The following is a 22168-nucleotide window of genomic DNA, read 5'->3' on the forward strand; positions in this document are numbered from 1 at the left end:
ACAGATTTCACTAGTGATGTCAGGCCTGTATTTTATTTATATTTACAATAGTGTTTTTGTCAATGTACATTTGATCATAGGAGTGTGTGATTCTTAGTAGTACTGATGATAAATTCTAACCCCTCCATCATTTAAATCCCCCATCTCTCATTAGCATGTCAGTATCAGCATTCGAAGGTGTTCTGGATTTCAATTTCTGCTGTGTGGAGTTCTTGAGTGCAGGATCTTGGGTTTTCTCCCACATCCCTAAAATCTTAATTAATTGATAATTCAAGGATGCAATGAGTGTGGTCAGTTTTTGTGAAACAAAATAGTTTATTTTACCAAACATAAATCATATATATGTACAACACGTGAGCCAGAATTTGAATGACTGCATACAAATTCAAAATAGAAAATGATTTCGAACTGTACAATATATATATATTTTTTAAAAGTGCTCTTGAGAGGAGTGTGCAGTAACTCCCATGTGATTGTCCATTTAAATAGGAAGTACTTTTTATAACCCTTTAAATATACCATAAAACAGCATCATTTTCAGAGACTGTTTCCATGATGTTGACTTCACACTACGGAGACATTGTCCATGGTGCACGCGCACCTCTCCACGATCATATTGGGAAACTCTGCCACTTCGATCTCCGTGTAGTCGCCCTTCTTCACCAGGTACATAATGGGCAAGGGGGCGCTCTCCGACACCGTGCACCTCCTCTCCCCGTAGCCATAGTTATGCTTGGGCTGCCTGCAACTTCCGGTGCACCTGAAGGCCTGATACCCGGCCGGTTCGATGATCCAGTACTGGGTCCACGTGAGGGCACGGAAGTCGACAAAGTACTCCTCCCTGCAACAGGTGCCCTTGCTCTGGTTCACGTCACAATCACCACGAGAGCTGCAATACAAAGGTAAGAGGCAGGTTAGTTTGATGCTCCGTTTGATTAACTTGTCTTTGAATTTTGGTGCCTTAAATTGGTCAGTAGGAACTTTTTGTTTGCAAGTCAGAAACCACCATAGTCCATCACTATTATTTCAAGTCCATTGTTATTAAGTACAGTAATCCCTCGTTTATCACGGATAATTGGTTCCAAAAACCACCCGCGATAAGTAAAATCACCAACAAGAAGTACTGGGCAGGCTAACAAGTTAGCAGAAAGATGCTAATTTGCAATCATGCTAACACACAAAAACGGACTTCTAAAGGAATGAACATTTGGAGCAATACTACATTGTCCTAAAGGTTAGACACACGTTTCCTCAATTTAAACGTTTTATTTTGACTTTTAAATGTTTTTTAATTTGGGAAAAAAATCCACGATGTATGAAGCCGCGATAAACGAAACGCGAAGTAGCGAGGGATCACTGTACTTCGGAAAATCCGGTAAGAGCAATTGTTTTTTTTGCTGCGTGACGACGTATTCTTACGCCGCTGCGCAAAATAGTTCATTGCGCGTCTAATGTAAGCCGGAAAATTCACAATTACTGTACTCAAATGAAAAGTACTCCAATGAATGCTCATAAATATAAAACAATCTAATGGATTAATTACACCTGACGTCATATTCAGTGTCCATTGCTTGTTGTTTTATACAAATTCTACTTGAACATGAGCATCAGTGGCAGTGGCACCCCTTGTATGCATGGGGTGCAAAAGGTGACAGGTAACCCCCCCTCTACAAAAAAAGGGGGGGGGGGGGGCGGGGGGGTCGAGAGCTAATTGTCACATCGTCTCAATATCCTGTATATCAAAAGCAGGCGCCCTTACCCGTATTCTTCGAGGTTGAGTGTGTAGAGGACGAGCTCGGGTTTGCCCAAGGTGTTGTCCGTCTGCTCCTGGGTGGTAAAGCGCACACTCTTCGCCACCTCCGCCGCGTAGCTGCCAGGTCTCTCGCCCTCGATCCACACCTCCAGGTGCATTGGCGTCCTCTGCTGCTGAGTCTTGGACCAATAATGCACGGCCTGGGTCACATCAAAGCTCTTCCAGCCAGTTTCGTGAATGGGAATCAACCTGTGAACCCGGAGTGATCGTTAATTAGATTTCCTGATCCCATTTGACATTTAATTAGGGCTCGGACAAAAGACTGGATTTAACATATTACCGTGAGTCCACGAGTGAGGTGCGGTTGGATCCGTTTGGCAACTCCTCGACCCAGTAGATGCTGACTCGGGCGTTGCTGACGGGTCTGTGGTTCTTCCTCTCTACCGCGAGGCGCTTGTTGTGCGACACTCTTTGGTACAGTTTGAGCTCGGCCATGGTCACCTCGCTGTTTTCTGGGATTATTGACTCCATGTCGAACACCATTCGATGCCGAGTCGTGTCCGAATATACATATTCGCCGGGAATGTCTACGAAAAACCATAAAATCAAAAATTGAGATATAATTGCCATAATTGAGATTCGTGCGTAAATTACGCACCGCAATTACGCACTTAAAATGAGGGTTTAAAATTAAATTATACAATTATTTAATTATTAAAAATGAATCATAAAATACAAATTCTTACCAGCATTGCCAGGAATTCCTCTCAAAATGCCGACCAAGCTTGGCAAAGATCGCCGTCTCCTGCTGTGGTGCATCTTCATCATTGACAAGTATTTGTTTCTGACATGAGCCGGGACAACCAAATTCTCCAAATCCCTCTTATGGATCTTTGGAACCTCATCCAAGCCCAGTTTGCGCAGGAGCGTCTCCTTCATATCCTCATGCGTAAAAGCCTTAGTCAACCCGAGGAAGACGGTGCACAAAACCCAAGCGCGGAGGAAATCCATGAGGAAGATCTTGGAAGAAGATAAGCAGACGCACAGTAGCACGAGTCAGCCCAGCGATGGACTGCGGCCCCCTTTATATTGTCGCGACCCTCCCAGTCATTTGCACTTTGTCTAGGGGGGGCAGGGAGGGAACCTTATCAGAACAAAGGTGTGACAATGCAAGGCCATATCCTAAACAGGATATCTAAGTGGCCGTACTTCAAACAGCAACAATTAGCCATCACTGTTGAGTGAGTGTAATTTCTCTCTGTTGCATTTCATGTCAAGTCTTCAGGAGACTAGTTTGGAGTCACAGGGTAAACATTTATAAATATATTTATATATGAATAGAAATAATCCATCGGAAAATCAGTTTTGATTTGATATGAGTGCTTTTTCCATGCCCAGAACTTTTTCCATGCCTTGAAAAACATGTTTTTAAATATTCAATATTTTACTGTTTGTTGTTATTGTAAAGTTCTGCTGTTTCTTCAATCTGGCCTTTATTTTTTTGGCTCCACTGCAAGCATGAATTAATAAAGTCAAATCAAAAAAATCCAATTAAATACAATCAAATAGTTCCACTTATATATATATTATATATATAAGTAGCCTTATGTATATTGTAAATAACAAATTTCATCAGACCTTCGAATGGTAATCCCACTGAATTGAAACGAATCGTTCCACTTTAAAATAAACAATACTCGAATTCTATCTCACCCCGAGTATCGAGACACACAGTCGCATTTTATTGCCGATATCCACACCTCTAATTGAGTGTGAATGATTGTCTAGCCCTGCAGTATGTGCCTTGTAATTGACTGGCGACCACTCCAAAGTGTAGTCTGCCTTTTTTCCCCCAAAAATCGGCTACTGCAGAATAAGTGTCACAGAATGGACTTGCTTGTTCTTCGTGTCCCAGACAGACATCTCTTGACCCTGTGAACCCGGAGTGCCCTTTTCACCATAACACCCCAAACTCTGATGTGTACATTCCACCGGACGATGTCAGACAGTCTGGCAGCAGTCTGTTACACAGCAAGCTAATTTCTAGCTGTCTGGAGAGCTGTTGTTTTGCCCAGCATTAAGCAAGCGGATGAAGATTGGGTCGTCCGGTCCACGCCCAGCAACGTTCAATTGAGGTTTTCCCCCACAGGAGGAAATGCAAACCAACGTGGGAGGGGAGCGGTTTAGGATTAGATGTTTATTCCGAACCCTGTCGCCCATTCTTGGTCCTCTCCCTGGTAGATTAAAATTATTAGCCAAACAGACAGTTAATCCGAGAGCCGGGGGGGCCGGTAAAGGATGTGGATTGGGGCAGGCTCTTCACAGGTTGGTGATTATCTGATTCCATTGCGAGGATTTGCCTTGCCTTTTTTGTCACACAAACATTACAAGAGGGCAGCTCTCACTGGCTACCCACAAGGCCCTGCCTGTGATTGTGTATTGGCCTCTGTTTGCTTAGAGATGTCAGACAGACTGAAGAAGCACACAGGAAGAGCAAATGACAGATGACTGCCAGGCCTGCAGCTTCTGAGCGGGCAGAAGTGGGATTTTTTTTTTGGTGGACCAGCAGGTTGATCATTTTGATCCAACAAATCTACCCAGAAAGTTGCATGGGTCAAATAGACCCAATTAGCAAGCCTGTTTACATTTTTTTTCACCCATCAGTTTATGGGTTCATTAATTAAATAATTTTTTAGTGTATGAACATTATCTTACTAGCATTTTATATTTACTGTATTTGCAAAAGTATCTACTGACAACATAAGGTGTAGTTAATTATATGGTTAAGTAGTATTGTTATATTTGATCAGTTCTTCAGTTCTGGATTCTCGGGGACCAATTCAAGATGAAGAAACTGCAGGTCAACCTCCTTGAAGACACTGCCAGGACAATCGAGGGCACCTCCGACGTCCATTTTTTCATTGATTTTCATAATATGTATTACTTGTGCCCTCTCTGCATCCATTACAACCTGGTGATCCTGAAAGGGGGATCCTTCCATCTGTGGTCCCTTCTCAAGGTTTCTCATTTTCCCCTGGCAGGGGTTTTGAGTTTTTCCTTGCCCTTTTGGGAGCTTAAGATCAGGGGATGCTTTGAGAATAATTGTCAATTTTGGGCTATGTGAAGCCCTTTGAGACTGTTTGTGATTTAGGGCTATACAAATAAACTTGACTTGACTTGACTTGACTTGACTTGACTTGACTTGACTTGACTTGACTTGACTTTACTTTATGTCTGAAAAGATACCTTACCTGGAATTTGAAAAAAAAAGACAGTTGTTGAAAATTCAGTTAATCAAATGTTACCTTTTCTTAACCGTGCACTTATATTCTTTATTTATCTTTATTTAATCCCTTTTTTAAAATATGATTCTATGAACTGTAATAATTACAGTATGTACTAAGAAAATAATATTATGACACTATCGTATTAAATTTTGCAACACTTTATTGACAAATAGCTATTCATAACTGATTTTATGTTCATTATGTGATTATTTACTTTTGATAAAACATGTATGAATGCAATTTAAATATATCAAATGCACAATACTATGAGAAATTGATTCTGCAGCTGTTTGCCAATCTGCCAGACTACTTTGTGCCACGCTGGACATTTCGGCGTAGCGAGGGTGTGCCCTCCAAACAGTCGGAATGTTTGGTGGCTAAAAGTCCATTTAAATCATGCCCAGGAACCGGACTGACCATCTGGCACAAAGTGGGCCGGCATCTTTTGGTGCCGAGATGCGATCTTTTTTATTTCCTATCATTTTACCCCAAGGGCCCGACCCAATCCATTTATAGACGTAAAACTGAACCAATAAACATCAGTTCTATGGTAGCCAGGGGTGACAAATATGAACTGTCCCCCCTCCCTTCATTCCCCTGTGACCCCAAGTGCTCAATCAGGTTGTCTGGTACGTTCCATTGTTGAGTGCAGTCAAGAGCCAATCTAAGTGCCTATACACTAAAATACATTTATCCTCCCCCTCTAATCATTACAAGCCCTAATTTGGCAAATGAAGACATCCTTTTTACTTTGATGCTTCTCAACCTTTTTTTCCTTCCCACGTCAGTCAGAGTCCTTTTGGTTCAAAGCCACGTACGTCTCAATGCTACTAGGTGCCATTTGTTTTCAAAGGCCACTGAACTCCCACAATCAACAATGGAGGTGTTAATTAACATGCAACATTTGCATTCAAAAGGCGTCCAGTTTATAGGTCGTTCCCTTCCATTTGTGCCAGATGCGTTTCGTAAGGCCACCAAAAAATGCTGACTGTGGCTTTTGCATTGATTGAAATATACAGGCTTTGCTTTTGCAAATGATATGTAAACACTCTCATTTAAAAACACCCCCCTCGGAGGAGCGGAGTCAATATTGAACTTGTTTGGTGGTCAGTGCATATTCGGTCATTATTATTCACATGCTCCCTGATCTATCTGAACGTCAAATATTTGACGAATTGCTCCTTTGCACCATAATGGGGTCCCCACCCACAGACAGCAGACGTCCAAGGCAATCCACCCACCGAGTCTGCTCAATAATCATCGATCAGTGGAAAAGCGCCAGACCAGACTAGACCGATGAACAATTATTGCTCAAACGACCTAGTCAAGTACACTAATTGCATTTCAGCACGGCTCCACTTTAATTCATAGTAGATTTAGACAAATAGGATCAGACATGATTGGATAGGAGGACTGACTATTAATATTTGAATTAACTTTTAATTGATTAAATGCATTTTTTTTATATTGAGAAACAAATATCTATGTAAAGTTAACCGAGTAAGAGATCATAAGTACTTAAAATACAGCATTGCATTTAAAAAGGAAGCATTCAGTAATGTCCACAAGAGGACGCTATTGTCTCATACTGTAACTTAGATCGTCTGGTAGAACTATATGTTGAAAAATACAGGAAAATAGAAAATCAAATTACCATAATAGGCCGTAATTTGTATTTAATATAATCTTGGCAATTATGTCAATGAAATTCACATGGTGGATACAACTATACTAAAAAAAAAAGAAAAATATACAAGATTACATGAACACACATGCATGCACCCAAAATGTGTTTAGGCCTGTATTTATTAGTATATGTATGATTATATTTGTATTTTCCCCCGACAAATAAAGGATAGTTCACAAATTAAACATATCTCCTCAAATAGTACTTTATGGATCATCTGCAGAAGATATCAGGCATTTATAATGGGGTAATGTGATAAGATTGTGAAACATGATATGATAAAGGTACTTGCAGCCACCTAGTGGCATCATTATTTATTGTTTTGCTCAGGTGAAAATTACATAAGTGCCTTGTCGGTCTTATTTGTTCTACCTTTTTTCGTAGACAGTGCACATAAAAAATGTAAAAACATCTTCAGTGGGCATTCCGGGTGGAATGAGGGTATTTTTATTATATGCCTAAGTACACATGACAATTTGATGACAGAAAGTTGACTCAACTTTCGACAAGGTGAAACCAGGTCTAAGTTGTGGCGCAGGTGGTTTAACGTGATCTTGGAGGATTTGATCCGGGTGTATGAAGACAGATTCTGCACACACCTAAGTCAAACAACAGCTCCTTAAAAGTGCTCTGCCACTGCTCTCATTTTATATTTGTTTTTACTGGTTGTCCCTTTCAATAAACATTTGAAAGCACATTTGCGGCTGTGGATCTCCCTGCACATATACGAGGGCATTCTCATAACTTAATTTCTCCATTTTTTTCCCCCCACTTCACACGAGCGTCCATGTAGCTTGTAATCAGAGGCCCACCAATAATGCCCACGAGTAATAACCGTTAATCTTGCATTCATAGTTTCCCCATGTATAGTGAATGAGATTGCATAACCACCGTGTGGCCCTCTTGCTAGTCCAAAGTAAGACAGCCAGAATTATGTAAAATATGAATGCATTTTGGACCTGTGCACATTGACAAACACAAGGCCCTCGTTCTTGATCTCACTCCACGCCCCCCAGCCTGCACCATTAAGCACACTCTAGCCAATGTTGTCTGTTAATCATTAATCGATGTACTTTGAGCTGTGATAAGCGCCTCACTTCAAAAGCATGCGGTGTGATAAGTCAGCGTAATGAAGATCAAAATGTCTTATGTTGAACTCCATTTGTGTTCAAAATGATTGGCAAATATTCATGTTGGCCTGCTTCGGGTTATAAAGGTGACTGCGATTATAAGCTTTCGGGACTAATATTTCAAACCGGGGTCATGCAAAGCATGAATATGTATTGTGCAAATAGATAAAAAAGCATGTGATGTTCTACTGGATTGATAATACAGAGGAAATGGAGTCATTTAAGTCACACAATACACCTCCAAACATAATAATCTCATATGACTGCAATTGTCTTTCATATTGTTATATTACATTTTTATAAAGGAACTGCACTAGTAAAAAGACTGCACCCCCCCCCTCACCCCCTTGCTATGCACCACACCACCAGCAGCCTGTCAGACAGCCCGCAGTTTCCATTCACATTTTTTTTTGACAGCCCCCCAGCATCACTCCCCTCCCCATTCCCTCCCTCTTTTCCGCACAGCAGATGCTGCGACGGGCGCCATGACGGTGATCTGGGATTTTGCCTGCAGAAGCAACCAAAGATGCTATCAGACGAGGAGAGTAGTTCCAAATCAACACCAAGATGGCGGAGTCATCCCATTCCACGCATGAGCGGCAGCTTTAACTGTTGTTTTTGGAAACGCCTCCGCTTCCCATTTAATATCGCTTTAAGTTAGAAATATAATGTGCTTTCTAAGCGCAAACATTGAGTTTTTACTTTTTAATCCATTGTTTGTATTTTACAAAAGAAGCTTCGCTTCCCATAATGCAACACGAAGCTACCACCAGGCCGGTATCATCTCAATGTTTTAATATCTCTGGTAGCGGGTAGCTCCGCTGTGTAAAGGCAGCAAAGAATCGACAGAGCGGCGGGGGAGGCAGCAGGCGAAGCAAAGGCGAGGAGGACAAGAGGACAAGAGGGACTTTAGGCTGCGTCCCGTGCTTGGGAGCAGCAACGCCAGACTTCTGCATTCCCCTTGACGCGAGACGGGGTCCCGTACAACCCTAAAAAAAAAAAAAAGAAAAAGAGAGAGGCAGAGGAGAGACTCCTGCATTGACGGTTAACTTCTTTGGAACTCTTTGAACAATCGTCGTGTCGAAGTGGGTTGGAACGGAGACGTTTTAGTTCGAGGACCGACACTGGGATTTAAAGAACATATCTGGCAAGCACTGTGTTGCGACAACAAGAGGATATTTGGGGAGGGGGGTGTAAATTACGAATGAAAGGGCCCGACTTGGGTTACGTTTGACAGGCGCGGTGAGCACATGACAAGGGGATCCTTTGAAGAAAATTGGAATGATGACATTTGGTAGTTAAGCGAAGTAACGATAAAAGCGCTAGCTTGAAAGCTACTCGGCTAAGGTAGCAGACTGCTAACTAAGCCTGTATCGCCCTTTTGCATTCCCGGAGCAGAGGAGGGGCATTGGGGCTTTTGTAGCATTGCGGCTGGAATGGAGAATCCCAAATGTCTGCCACATCTACTCAGGGGAAAGTGTGAAACCGCAACCAGAGAGGACTGATTTTCCATTTTTGTTCAATCAAACAACGGCGTCCAAACCAACCGGCCTGGGGCAGCTAGGCTATGTTTTTGGGACGACTAGACTTTTCTCTTGTGCCCTGCGGCGATCAGGAATGTTAACATGGGGAGCTGCTGCACCCCATATACGCCCCAAAATGTGGATCTTGAAGGAAAGATCACGAGTAGATAGGCAACACAGCGAGTTCCCTGCATCTGAAAGTTTTTGATCAGTATTTTTGAAACATATTCAAGATAACTTTTCCCCTCCAGTGCCCAGTTTGACCCCACTTCTTTTTTTTTTTAACCTTATTTTCACCATCATCATCATTCACCATCGAACCCAACTGGACTGTACAACCATGTCGGGAGAGGTGCGTTTGAAGAAGCTGGAGAAGCTGATTTTGGACGGGCCAGCTGAGTCCAGTGGCCAATGTCTTAGTGTGGAAACCCTTCTGGATGTCCTGGTGTGTCTCTATGATGAATGCAATAATTCTCCACTCCGAAGAGAGAAGAATATTCTGGAGTTTTTGGATTGGGGTAAGACACTGGGAGCATCTTTGACTGTTGTTTATTTCTAATTTTCCTTGTTTGGCCTGTGCAGGCAGCCTCATTGTTGTTCTTTTTTGGTAAGACGATAGGCTAATAATGTTGCTTGTGCACTGGCGCTCCCTTCCACATCACATTCCTTTTATAGTAGTCGTGGACTGCCTGCTCTTTTCCTTAATATTACTCACCCTCCCAAAAAAAAATAGAAAAAAATACAACTTAGCTGTTACCCTTTTTGTTAAATTTGTTGACTAACTTTGAGAAATCTGTGAATGCAAGAATTGTATTTGTTGAGGAGCACTGATTAATAGATATATAATTAATAGTAAGGTAATGGAGCTCATCAAATAATCAATTACCAAATTAATCGATCATTATTTTTGATAATCGATTAATCGTTTCTAAATCGACAGAATTTCAGCTTCTCATCTTCCCTAAGAGTGGACCGATTTGTGTTGAATCAAAATAAAACAATGGAAAGTAAAAATATCTTACTCAACAGATTAATCAATTATTACAATAATCATTTGTTGCAGCCATAATAGTTATATTTATTTAATATTTTTAAGAACAATGTCATTATGAGGGTAAACTGTGATTTTGAAAGAAATGTTTTATTTTGAAGGACCCAAAGCACAATTACGTAAAAAAAATCATGCAATATTCACATTTATTCATGAGCTACCACAAATGATGCAGTCATGTGATCATTGTATTCACTGATGCATATGGTATCCAAAATTTCCCTTTTAAAGCCATACACACGCAATGTTGCAGATACTACAGTAATATCTGGAGGATGGGGGAAAAAAATGTAGTTGCGCACTTCACATTGTGAACAATTGATGACGTAATCAGTACGATCTCAAGTCCATTATAGCTTCCCAACTGTGTCACGTCACTTTTCCCGTTTAGTTCTATAGGAGTAAACTTTTCGTTTGCAGTCCCAGACCTATTTTACACGCTAATCACAGTTGCACAGCATCTCCTCGCCAAGTTCTTGTGAGTTTCTAACCAGGGAAAGTGTTTTGTAACTTTTCCACCTCCCTCGTACACAAAAAAAAAAAAAAAACATCACATGAAGCTTGGGGGACCACACACACACATACTGGTTAGTGTAGAAGAGCTATGCACGTGTGCACGCCTGTGTGAGTTTGGTTGGTGCATGAAGCAGGAATGTGAACAACTCACCTTTTTTAGCTAGCTGCCGGAGCATGCCTGCCCTGCCCCGCATGTCTGGGAAAGCCCTGGAAGCAGGAACAACTATGCGCCCTCACAGGAGGGAATGTGGATTAATGATATGCCAGACAGTGAAAGTAAACAAGAGGAAAAAAAAAAACCTCCCACAAAGTTTCGGTAACAACTGTTTTGCCCCCAATTGTAATCAGTTCTTTTAAAAGAAACACAATAGCGGTGATAATTACAGGATAGTTGTTAAATGATCAAATGGTTCACTTTTGTCTACCCCACCCATCACCATCTGTACAACCTGTTGTCGGCCTGTTCTAAAAACCGATCCCTCTGGGCTGGTACAAAACCGCCCGCGGTGGCTTGGTTAGTGTGAGAACAAGAAGACAAGACGTCTTCTTCCTCTTCTCCATGTCTTGACATCCGTGTTGTCATGTATACATTATCGCCACATACCTGACTCCTATACAGATGCCTGGGCTGGTTAAGCGGTATCGGCGTCATAGTATCGGTGCATTTTTTTTACGAGTGCCAGTGCATTCTTCAAAACACCTGTACTAAAAACGATAAGCAAACCACTTTATTAGTTTCACAATCTCCAATTTCTGCTTTGGCCCTACAAAACAAATGTCACAGTATTAAGCGCAGGCTACATCTGACTGATGGCATCGACGCCGTTTAATCCTACATGCTGTAAAACGGTTCAAGATGGTCTGTGTGAAACTCAATAACGCTCCTAGAATTAGACGGAGCCGCTTTTTTTTCAGCCAACTTAAGAATGCAAAGTCAGGCCCCCACATTCAAACCACAGTCATGGGGCTTGTACACCTTTTTTTTATGATATATCAATACGGTGCAATTGTTTTGTTCTCCGCCAAAAGTGAATGAGGCACAGACCAAGGTAAACATTTAAATTGGGTGTGCTTTTCTTTTTGTTTGGTGACCTCATTCCACCTGAAATGGAGACCCCTCCGCATGACCCAAAGCCACAGGGGGAATGAACACGGGAAAGTACGCTGCATCCCCAGTGCTGGTGTTTACTTCAGCAGTGTGCCGAGCGGACTTCTCTAGTTCAGGCTCGTGCGCCTTTTCCTTCAGTCACAGTGCGGTTTGCAAACCACACAGATTGACTTGCATTTATGCATGATGTGCCCGTTTTAACCTTTAAGCCAAAACAGCTTTCAATGCTTTGCTCCTGCTATATTATTATTTGACGTTTCAAAAAATGTCTGGATATTCTATATTTTCATCTCGTACCATTTGCAGTTTCTACCTTTTGCATTTTACATATTTTATTTCACCGACTCATCTTGCTAACCTGCAGTAAGCCAACATGGAGGACGCTCGCCTGACCTTTTCTCAATCCGCCTGCAATGCCCAGTTGTTCAGCCACAGCTGATGTATGTGCATTCGCGCTCCGCCTTCCCAGAGCTCTCATTGGCAGCATGCCCCAAACGCACACACACACAATCTTGCTGTGTGTATACACTCGTATACAATACACAGCCGCACACTTGTTGTTTCGACTTTTAGCTCTTAAAGTGTTCTCGCTACGGCAATTCCAACGATTAGGCGTTGTAAATTCGACGTCAAGCCCCTTTGGTTCGACCTCACCCAGAACAAAAAGCCTAGTATGCAAGGCGATCCTCTCAGTGCCCCTGGCATCTTCTACTTTCTGCTTATTACTAGTAAGCATGTGATAAGACTACTATGAAGCCAATTCAATACTTGTAGATGGAAAAACAGGGCTCAATGAAATTTTTTTGAGCGATTTAGATGACTAAGTCTGCATTACGATGATTTTTGTAGTAGTCTTGAACGTTTTATAGAAGCAGTCTTCTAACAGGACATCCTCACAAGCTCTCGGGCAGTTTGGACGTTTCCTGTCTGGTTGTCCGGTGGTGACGGTGGACAGGAAGAAAGCGCAAGAAGTCAATGAGCTAGTCGGGACTAAATGTCGACATGATGTCATTGAAGGAAGTGCGACAGCTGGATCGCATTGTGTCATTGTGTGCTCACTTGTGTCCAGCATTGTGATGATGTTGACAAGTGGTTGAAGTCATTAACGTGGGTCATTTCCTTGCCAGTGAATCCAGCTTGCATATAAGTGTCATTTGCGGTGCTGATATAATGGTACACAAAATGGCCGATCCGTTGTACTGTTTGAAGTCTTTTTTATTTATGTGTGTGTATGTCATCAAATCGATCTATCTATCTGAGACAGGCTTATTTTTAATTATGATGGCTCATTAGAATGTAGCAAGGCTGGTTTGACTTCCTTTTTGTGACTTTCAAAGGATTCACTGCAGCTCACAGGTCATTAGCCAGGCCTAAAGGACCCCCAGGACCTGACCGCAAATGACATCTACCCCTCCATGCTTCCCCTTTCCTCTTCCCCACCAGCTTTTAATATTCTTGCCCTTTTCTGCCTCATCCTTTGCTTGTGGGTTTGGCTGACCCTTGCTGAACTGCATCATCATCATGAATCTTTGTTGGTTATTAGTTTTATTTTTTCCAGCTTATTCCCTGGGATGTCTGGCGAGACAGCCACCAAATTTAAATGTCTCTCGCTTCCTCTTGCAGTTTAAAGAACATATTTCTTGCAGGCTTCCGTAGTTTGACATAAAGCGCACGCCTTCATACCTCTGTAACCACAAGTTTGGTTCTCATGAATGGATTTGCAGGTATTAGCTTGAGTTTGTCATACTACTATTATCCAAAAGTGTCTACATTGATGTAATTAAGTTGTCTTCCCGCAAGTCCCACTGGGCATAACCATCGTAAAAAGTTTGAATTGTGGGAAATTACTCAACGCTTTAGTTGCGCTTTTAATTCCATGTAAACACTTGTCATTCAGGAGGAATGTCTGTTCGAAATGACTTAAGTTCGGAAGCCTAATTAGCAAGTCGTTTTGTCTGCCAGCCTAGCTTACAAGTGACACATCAACAAGTCAATGCCGCAGACTGGAAAACATCTTAAATGCCTTCTTCAAAGTTTCTCTTGTTAACGGGTAAAGTTTTGGAAACTTGTCCATCCATTTGGGATCAAAAGCGATCCGCAAGACGGCTGGCGAAGAGTAAAAGACATTCACATAGTTTTGTCTCTTCCCATTTGCTTGGAGAGGAAGTGCAAGCCAGGAAATGGACGTCAGCACTGGCCTTAAAAAAATGTCAGCAAAAAATTGTCATGTTAAATTTTTTTTTGTCCATAGTTTCTACTAGACTGGATGTTTCTTAAAACTTTGATGTTTCGATAGAATCACAAACTCGTTCGAACCGACTCATATGTTCTTAGCTTTCACGCCCTTAATTGGTAACCAAAAATTAATCGAGATTTACTTGTTCGGACTGAACTGTAGTAAGAACCGAACCCATGGTATGCCCATGATAAAATTGATACGGAAAGAGGATTAAAAGAATGTAATACATTTCAAGTTTAGAGCAAACTTCCTCTACCCGCTGTTAAATCTACGGATTACAGAATCAAAGGCTCCTTGGGATTCAGCCACAGACGCAATTTGGCTTCTATAGTCGATCCATTTTAAACCATGTGTACACACACACACACTATTATATCTCCCAACTAATCTTTTTTTTTTTTTAGTCAAGATAATCCTTTAATATGGGAGATGGCTTTCTAGAGGTAACATAAAAAATTTAACTCGAAACGCGTCCTCTGTGTTTTTGTGGTCTTAACACGATCGGAATGGGACTTTGACTGCTGGCTGACCCGCCGCTGTCTCGACCTGAGGACGAAATCTCGTGGAGGCTCTTAAAACCAGAGCCCTCTACCACGTTGTCACACAACAGGTTCATAAATAACGTGATTTTCTCTGGCCTCTGCGTTCTCCTCCTCCAGCTTGGCTTCTCTTTCCTGTTGCAGGATGTTTATCTGTCAGCAGAGAAACAGGCACAAAACCCCCAGTTATGGTTGGATGGGGGGGACGCCAAGGAATCCAATCGAGATCGTCTTGTCTCTGCTTCACAGCTGTAGGCATGTACTTATGAGTGAAGAAATGGATTTTTTTTTTTTCGGTTTAGAAGTCTTATGACTTGGAGTTCTGGTGGTGGTTATTTCGAATTTGTTGACCAGAGCTCTAGAGAAGTGTTTTCCCAAGCTAAGGATGGCCAAAGGCATTCATTCAGTCCTCTTTGCTTATCAATTAGCTGGAATTTATTTGTGGTTTTGATTTTTAATCGAAAAAAAAACCCGATTAATGTGCCGAACGTTACGTGTAGAATCTCTGCCCATATGTATTTTTTAGGGTTCAGCAAGAGGCTCCAAACCGCAGGATCTGGCTGCTTTATATCTTTCTATGTTTGCCGCGCATCTCCCCGTTGCTTTGAGCAGAGGGTTCAGTTGTGTGTGTTTAAAAAAAAAAAAAAAAAAATAGTGCTGACTCAGTCCGCAGCCCCCATTGCTGGGCTGCTTGTGGAATTTGGAGCTGAGGTGCAATGTACGGGAGCACAGCAGCTGTTTGGAAGGGGCCAGATCGACCTCTTTGTCCGCCAGTTCCCCACTCACCCCTCCTTCACATTCTGTCTGTCTGTCTGTCTTTCTGTCTGTCTGCCTCTCCCTCTCATTGTGGATTTCATTGTGCTGGTCCGTGATAGTCAATCGGGTTCCGTTCACCGATGCATTCTTTAAATGCTGCATTCCTGCTGTTCTGCTTTGCTGATTTGTTATCGTCAAACATCTCGCTCAGATGTTTTAGATTTGTTCTCTTGTCGATTTCCTGTTTGACATCTCCTCCTGCTCCCTCTTGCCTGGTGCTTCTATCAGTCCCCCCCCGGCGATGCTGTTAGGTATCCGAGAGCACCATTGATATCGGCATCAGCACCGTTCATCCATCGTACAACTCAATGGTGCTCATTGACTTGGTAAAATCTCACGTGCTGTTAATCTGATAGACCCGCATCCTTCCTCCTCGACACTGAATCGCTCGCATTGTGCGGAGGCTCTCCGTGATAAAGTGAGACTTCCGTGCACCACCTGACAATCTATCTGTTCAGGCATTCTCCCTCGAGCAAGATTCCTTTCCTCACATACTTTTCAGAAAGAGTTGTTGAGGAAGTGGAACGGCCGTGATCTGCGCAAGCTGTTGCAAGCTTCGTAGAAAATCGTAGAAAATTGGGAAGTGGGAAATCCGACAATCCATTTTAATGCGCAGCATAACGTATGAAATGCTTGCTTAGAACAATCCTAATGTGTTGCGTAATCGATGCTCCTCCCACTAGTTTTTCATAGCTGCCACGTTGCAGAATATAAATAAAGACGTTAGGGATATGATTTCCCTTTTTACAAGGATTCATGGAACTTGACAAGTATTTTATAAAAACGTAGATATCAAGAATGCAATTGTATTATAAAATGAGAAGAAAGACAAAGGTGTGGCAGTCTAGCCTGTTGGGTGAAAGTTGGCATGCTTCTTGGCATATCGTCGCCGGCGTTGAGAGAGTGCCGCAAGAGAGGCGGTGTCTACATATTCACCTCGATGGCAACGGGGTCACACTGTATCCACCCACGCAAACGCAATCTACTTATCTATGAGGTCATTCGTCTCTTACCTGTTATCTCGGCCGCTACCTGCTACTGTGCTCGTTTGTTGTCACAGTTTATGATCGTGCCATTCATCCTAAATGGATCAGGCTTTGGATTTTTTTCCTGCCTGTTTAATTCGCGCCTAAACCCTTGAAGTGACTAATGCTAATTTCACCTGTTTAGTAGATTAACTTCATTTTAAATGTTGAATAAAAAGACTTTGGGCATTTTAAAGCGTAAATTGCTCGAGTGACAGCAGTGGGGGAGTTGTATGTGTGTGCAAATATTTTAGCATGAGTGTTTATTAATGATGTATTTTATGGTCGCAGAAGGGCTTTTTTTTATTTTTGGTTTCCCACAATCCTAATAAGATAATTTAAGAAAATAGAAGAACAGTGTGTGTCTGTGTGTGTGTATATAATATATAAAAGCCCCCTGAATGCCCCCTTGTTGTTCGCAGTACCAATCGTGTGATGTCTCTTCTTCAGTCGCTCCCTTAACTCGCTTTAAGATGTTTATTGCCATCTCAGTTGGAGTTTACACAAACACTTTACACATAAACACAAAACACGGCGAAAAATACACACATCGTCCATTTAAATGGAAGACGTACTTAGTTTGAGAAACATCACTAGCTTATGCTAGCAGTCAATGGAAAACCCAATTGACTTGCTAGCAAGAGTTAGCATTAGAAATCATGAGAGGGATTTAAGTGTTTTAAAATATTTTGTTTGTTAGTGATTTATTTTCTGGTTCATATTTTAAGTTTTATTTAAAGTTGAGTGTTAGTAGTTGAATAAATATATAAATATTTAAAGTCGGTGAACAATTGTGTTTGAATGTGATTTCAATATCAGACTAACTGTGATTATTATTAAGGTTTTTTTTTTTATGCCTCACTTTTAATCAACAACAAAGGAGTGGCAAACAGCTTTCCCTTTTTCAGCTCTTTTATTCCCCCGTTTCTCTTTTTCCCAGACTATGAATGACCACCTGGTAGTGTTAGCATAGCATCTCCTTCCCTCTTGACTCAAAGGTCATAAACAAAAGACTTGTAGATGCTCCTATACAAATGGGGAAATCCATTTATAGTAACGGGTGGACCCGATGTGACACAACCCCTTAAATGGTGCAAAGTCCTTGCTGGGCCGTACCACTTGAGGCACAGAGTGTTGTAACATAGTAACAACAACCCCATCACCAATAACCATGATGTGCCCAGAAAAGGAAACTTGTGATGTAATATCTGTCGGGATGTTGTTTTGAACATGGATGGGATGTACAAATTGCTAACTTTAATTTGCCGTGTTAAAATTTTATTAAGTGCTTCTTTCTCAAAGTTAACAAGGTGCCACAGTAGTTCTACATTCTTGTACGCATAATATGCCAACTTTTTTTTTTTTTGTGTGTAAAACCACAGAGCTTTGGAAAATGCAGAACAGTCGTACGGGTCGGTATTCCTGGCTTTTAGCTTTTAGGGCCAGCTTTAGAAGCTGCTATAAAGTCACTTGTTCCTGGGAATGCGGGAGAAAATGTTTCTTCTGGCTTCAGTCTCTCCACAGAAGAGTCATCCAGCTGTCAGTTTGTGTTTCGCCACAGTCACAAAGAAAAACCTGGATTTGAATATTTTTTTTGCATTCAAAACCCTTGGCAGGTTTTTGTATCATTAGTGTTTCTTGTATTATCAAATTACAGCATATACAAATCCAAGGCGTCTTGGTAACATCCTGGAAAAGCTTCTCACCTTATCTAACATATTGGGAGTGCTTGTTGACTCAGAATTGCATAAATCAACTTGTTTGCAGTGTGGGTTGAGTTGAAACTCAGTTTTTTTTTTTTTGTGTACTTGCATAAACAGACTGCTTGCAAGTTGACACCCTAATTTCTCCTAACAAGTTGTTGAAATGAATTCAGTGAAATATGATTTAAAATGGAGAATAGGTGGAAACTAGACTATAGAGAATTTGACACCATTTTGTAATTCTGGTCTAGCATCAAATTGTGTTTACTGCTTCAGAGCAACATGGTGTGCTGTTCTAGTCATGTCCGTTTTGTCCTTCACTTATTTCCTGTTGTCATCAATGATTTTGTGACAAATATTTTGCATTGCAAACTGGGACTTGGGTTGCTGTCTGGACCTTCAGGCTCTGCCTGCAATGATGTCACAGCTGTCATTCACCAGAAAGCCAGACACCGCTCATTTGGGTTAGTGGAGAACAAACAAAGTGGCTTCTGCTGTAAATACGGTAAATTACAATTTCCAACTTTTCTTGGAAATGACCGTACTGGACAAGAAAAAAATGACTCGGTGAAATCCATCTTGTAACCGTTGCTGTGTGTCAATAATGACCTTATGGAGAACTCATTTGCTCATTTTTTATGATAGATGCACAACTTTTTTTCCCAACAAGGTTATTTTTTTTTCTGTCTAGGAAAACCAGCTTATGAGCTGTGTTCCTTCCAGCGGTCTCGTCACGGTCAGACGACGGGGAAGGCCATCCACAGGTTTCTTCCTCTCCTCGTCTAATCCTGAAAAGTCACCCTCTCTTTCCATCTTTCTTTTCCCCTGTCTCTCTTGAAAACTGCATTTTTGCGTCGTTACCTCACTGCGGTTGTAAATAATATCCGTGATGGCTTCCAGATGTCCCTCCGTCCATCCCACTGTGGAAGTGGGAATGGGGTCGGAGTGTGGTGCGGTTGTAAGCGTTGGACACTTATATATTGTTAACTGGCTCAACTGCTGACTGGTCTCACTGGCCCGACACGCCACAATCTGCACTGTCCGGTGTCTGAATGCGTTGTGTTCCGAGTTGACCCTGACTGTTTTTCCAGTACCACACTGCCCTGACTGTGCTTTTATGCTTCCCATCTTACCGTATGTTGTTATCCAACAATCATGTTCTGTTGTAGCTTGAGAGTTCTTAAACCGCAGACAAGAAGCAGACGTCATCGTCATGCTAGTTCTTCCAGCGGAGTTCATTAGCCCACTAATTCCTCCCCTGTCTTCTGTTTTTTTCATTAGCTGTGGTTGTTGGATTGATGATGGTCTGTGTTAAACAATGCCCACAAGATACAGACACACAAATTCACAATGCTCAATAAATTTGTTAGAAAACACAATTTTTTTTCTTTCATTTTTTTTACCCTACTATAAAATAGTCCCACAAAAAAGATTGCAAATTATATTTGTGATTGTGCAGTAGGAAGAATTACTTTGAATATTATATACCGTATTTTCCGCACTATAAGGTGCACTGGATTATAAGGCGCACCTTCAATGAATTGCCCATTTTAAAACTTTGTCCATATATAAGGGGCACCGGAATATAAGGCGCACCTTCAATGAATGGCCCATTTTAAAACTTTGTCCATATATATAAGATATATACATTTGGCCCGCGGGCTGGACTTTGGACACGCCTGCTGTAGTGGACCAATATTGGTCCATATATAAGGCACACCTGATTATAAGGCGCACTGTTAGCTTTTGAGAAAATTTGAGGTTTTTAGGTGCGCCTTATAGTGTGGAAATTATGTTTTTTTTTTCTAACGTTCTAGCAATATTGCAAAAATGAGAACCCGGTAAACACAGTTTGAGGGCTAAAGAAAAAAAGTATAAAAAAGAAATACATATGCTACTTAAGATGCTTCTCCTGAAACGATGTACTGAGCCAGCCCAACCTAACAGTCACATACAAAACCATGTATGAACCTAACAGAGTACTTTAACAATGAAAAATATACTGTGGCATGCTTCATTTTGACGGCTTTACTGTACACGAACAAAATACCAGTCACGCTTACATGCCAACTTGAACTAAACCAAGCCAACAAAATGTACTGAAATGTCTCACAAGTGTGCCATTCGAGCTAAATAAACACACTTTCCTGAAACTGCACCAAAATGGCCTCTTGTTGTGATACCGATGGATGAGCCAGATAAGTGGTCTGGATTTTTAGTTTACAGCACTACTAAGTTTGGCGTCACTCACGTTTTTCCAGTTTCACTGGCTCCTGAAGCCAAACATTTTTTTCATAGTGTAGATTGCAAATGTCGCCCTTACATACGCATAGCCGTCTTTCCAACATAGAGTGTAATACATTAAACTGACATCTTTTTCCAATCTTGACTCACCAGCTACGTCGTCATTGCAAAAGCTCTTGCAAACAAAGAGCTTCATTCTAAGAGCTTGGATTGACACTTATCCAATCATTGCCAGGGGTTTTTGCCACACCTTGTCTTAGCAACTGTTGCTATGTTGGGTCTACCTGTGTATTTTGCTTGCGAGTTAAGATGGATGACAAAACTGGATGGTATTTGCTTGTCTTGTGTTTAAAAAAAAAAATTGAATTAAGCATGGCGTGTTCAATTCAGTGGCTGTCAAGCAGACGCATTGATTGCCGCGCAAATGTGGGTTACCGTATTTTCCGGACCATAAGGCGCACCGGACTATAAGGTGCACCTTCAATGAATGGCCCATTTTAACAGTTTGTCCTTATATAAGGCGCACTGGACTATAAGGCGCACCATTAATGCATCATGTCAGATTTTTAATCCAAATCAAATCATTCTCCATTTTATCTTTTTCATTTCAACTTCAGACGCAACAAATTACTTTGTAATCACAAAATAATGATCCATAGTATTTTTGATTCATGCTTCATAGTCTTCAGCGGGCCACTTATGATTGATTTCATGACACAATGCTTTGGGCCAGTTTAAATTGAGGAATTTGGTCCATATATAAGGCCTTATAGTCTGGAAAATACGGTAGTTTACTGAAAACAAGCAGTATGACCTTACCTACACGCTCACACCCGTAAGACAAATTCCAATAATAAATTGCATGCCACTAAAACAGGTTCTTAGTGTCCTTTGTTCAAATGATGTCTTTGTTGTTTTAATTCCCAAGGTCATGGAATTTCTATGAAACCAGAGAGACAACAGCTCAGCATTTATCTAGTCTTGATGTGGGGAACTTGATAGATATCATGGGATGGATGTGAACATATTTTGCATGAGTTCTTTGTTGTGGCTCGGACCTGTGGGCTCAGAGATGAAAGACATCTCATGTGGTGGAAGTCCTGACTCAGCAGACAGCTACTAATCATGTCTTCCTCTTCCTTGCTCCATTACCTTTAACTCTGTGCCCTAAAATTCATTTTAATGAAGAATTAGACGAGAAGTGAGCACTTGTTTTCCACACGTTTGCTCAAGCACTATCTCATTAAATCATTTAAGATAAAGAAGCTGGCGGGTGAGATCAGATGTGATGTCCAAGTTGTCTTCTTAAATACTTTTAAGTAAAAATACCCTCAGGTATCAGAATGACAGCTTGAGAAGCGAGCAGTAGCAATGTCGGGGCTGAAATGTGTCTTCATGACCTTCCCGATGATGGAAATGAAGCAATTAACATGTATAACCCATGTGCTCAGTGCTGAATAATTGATGTTGTCTTCCAGCATTTATTGATACGGCTGCCCCCAATGACCGAGGCCAATATAGGTTGCCTCGAGCGGGGCCGAAATGTG

General features: G+C 41.5%; 2 protein-coding genes across 4 annotated transcripts in view; one reads left to right on the forward strand and one right to left on the reverse strand.

Moving 5' to 3' along the window:
• Positions 1–340: 340 nt before the first annotated feature.
• lft1 (lefty1) lies at positions 341–2764 on the reverse strand. The gene is made up of 4 exons (XM_049757163.2): positions 2500–2764; positions 2094–2340; positions 1760–2002; positions 341–889 (listed from the first exon to the last, which is right to left on the reverse strand). Exons 1-4 carry the CDS (start codon positions 2762–2764, stop codon positions 565–567), a joined length of 1080 nt encoding a protein of 359 aa, XP_049613120.1. The 3' UTR covers positions 341–564.
• Positions 2765–8676: 5912 nt separating this feature from the next.
• Positions 8677–22168, forward strand: part of cdc42bpab (CDC42 binding protein kinase alpha (DMPK-like) b) — a 41051-nt gene continuing 27559 nt past the window's right edge. For 2 of the 3 annotated variants that reach the window (XM_049757150.2, XM_049757151.2), the window contains exon 1: positions 8678–9898. In XM_049757150.2, the coding sequence (XP_049613107.1) occupies positions 9721–9898 (178 nt within the window). In that variant the 5' untranslated portion in view covers positions 8678–9720. Of the gene's footprint in view, positions 9899–22168 lie in introns of all 3 variants that reach the window. The other variant, XM_049757147.2, reaches the window with a different exon arrangement.

The sequence above is a fragment of the Syngnathus scovelli genome, chromosome 20 (assembly GCF_024217435.2).
Source record: "Syngnathus scovelli strain Florida chromosome 20, RoL_Ssco_1.2, whole genome shotgun sequence".
Classification (NCBI taxonomy): domain Eukaryota; kingdom Metazoa; phylum Chordata; class Actinopteri; order Syngnathiformes; family Syngnathidae; genus Syngnathus; species Syngnathus scovelli.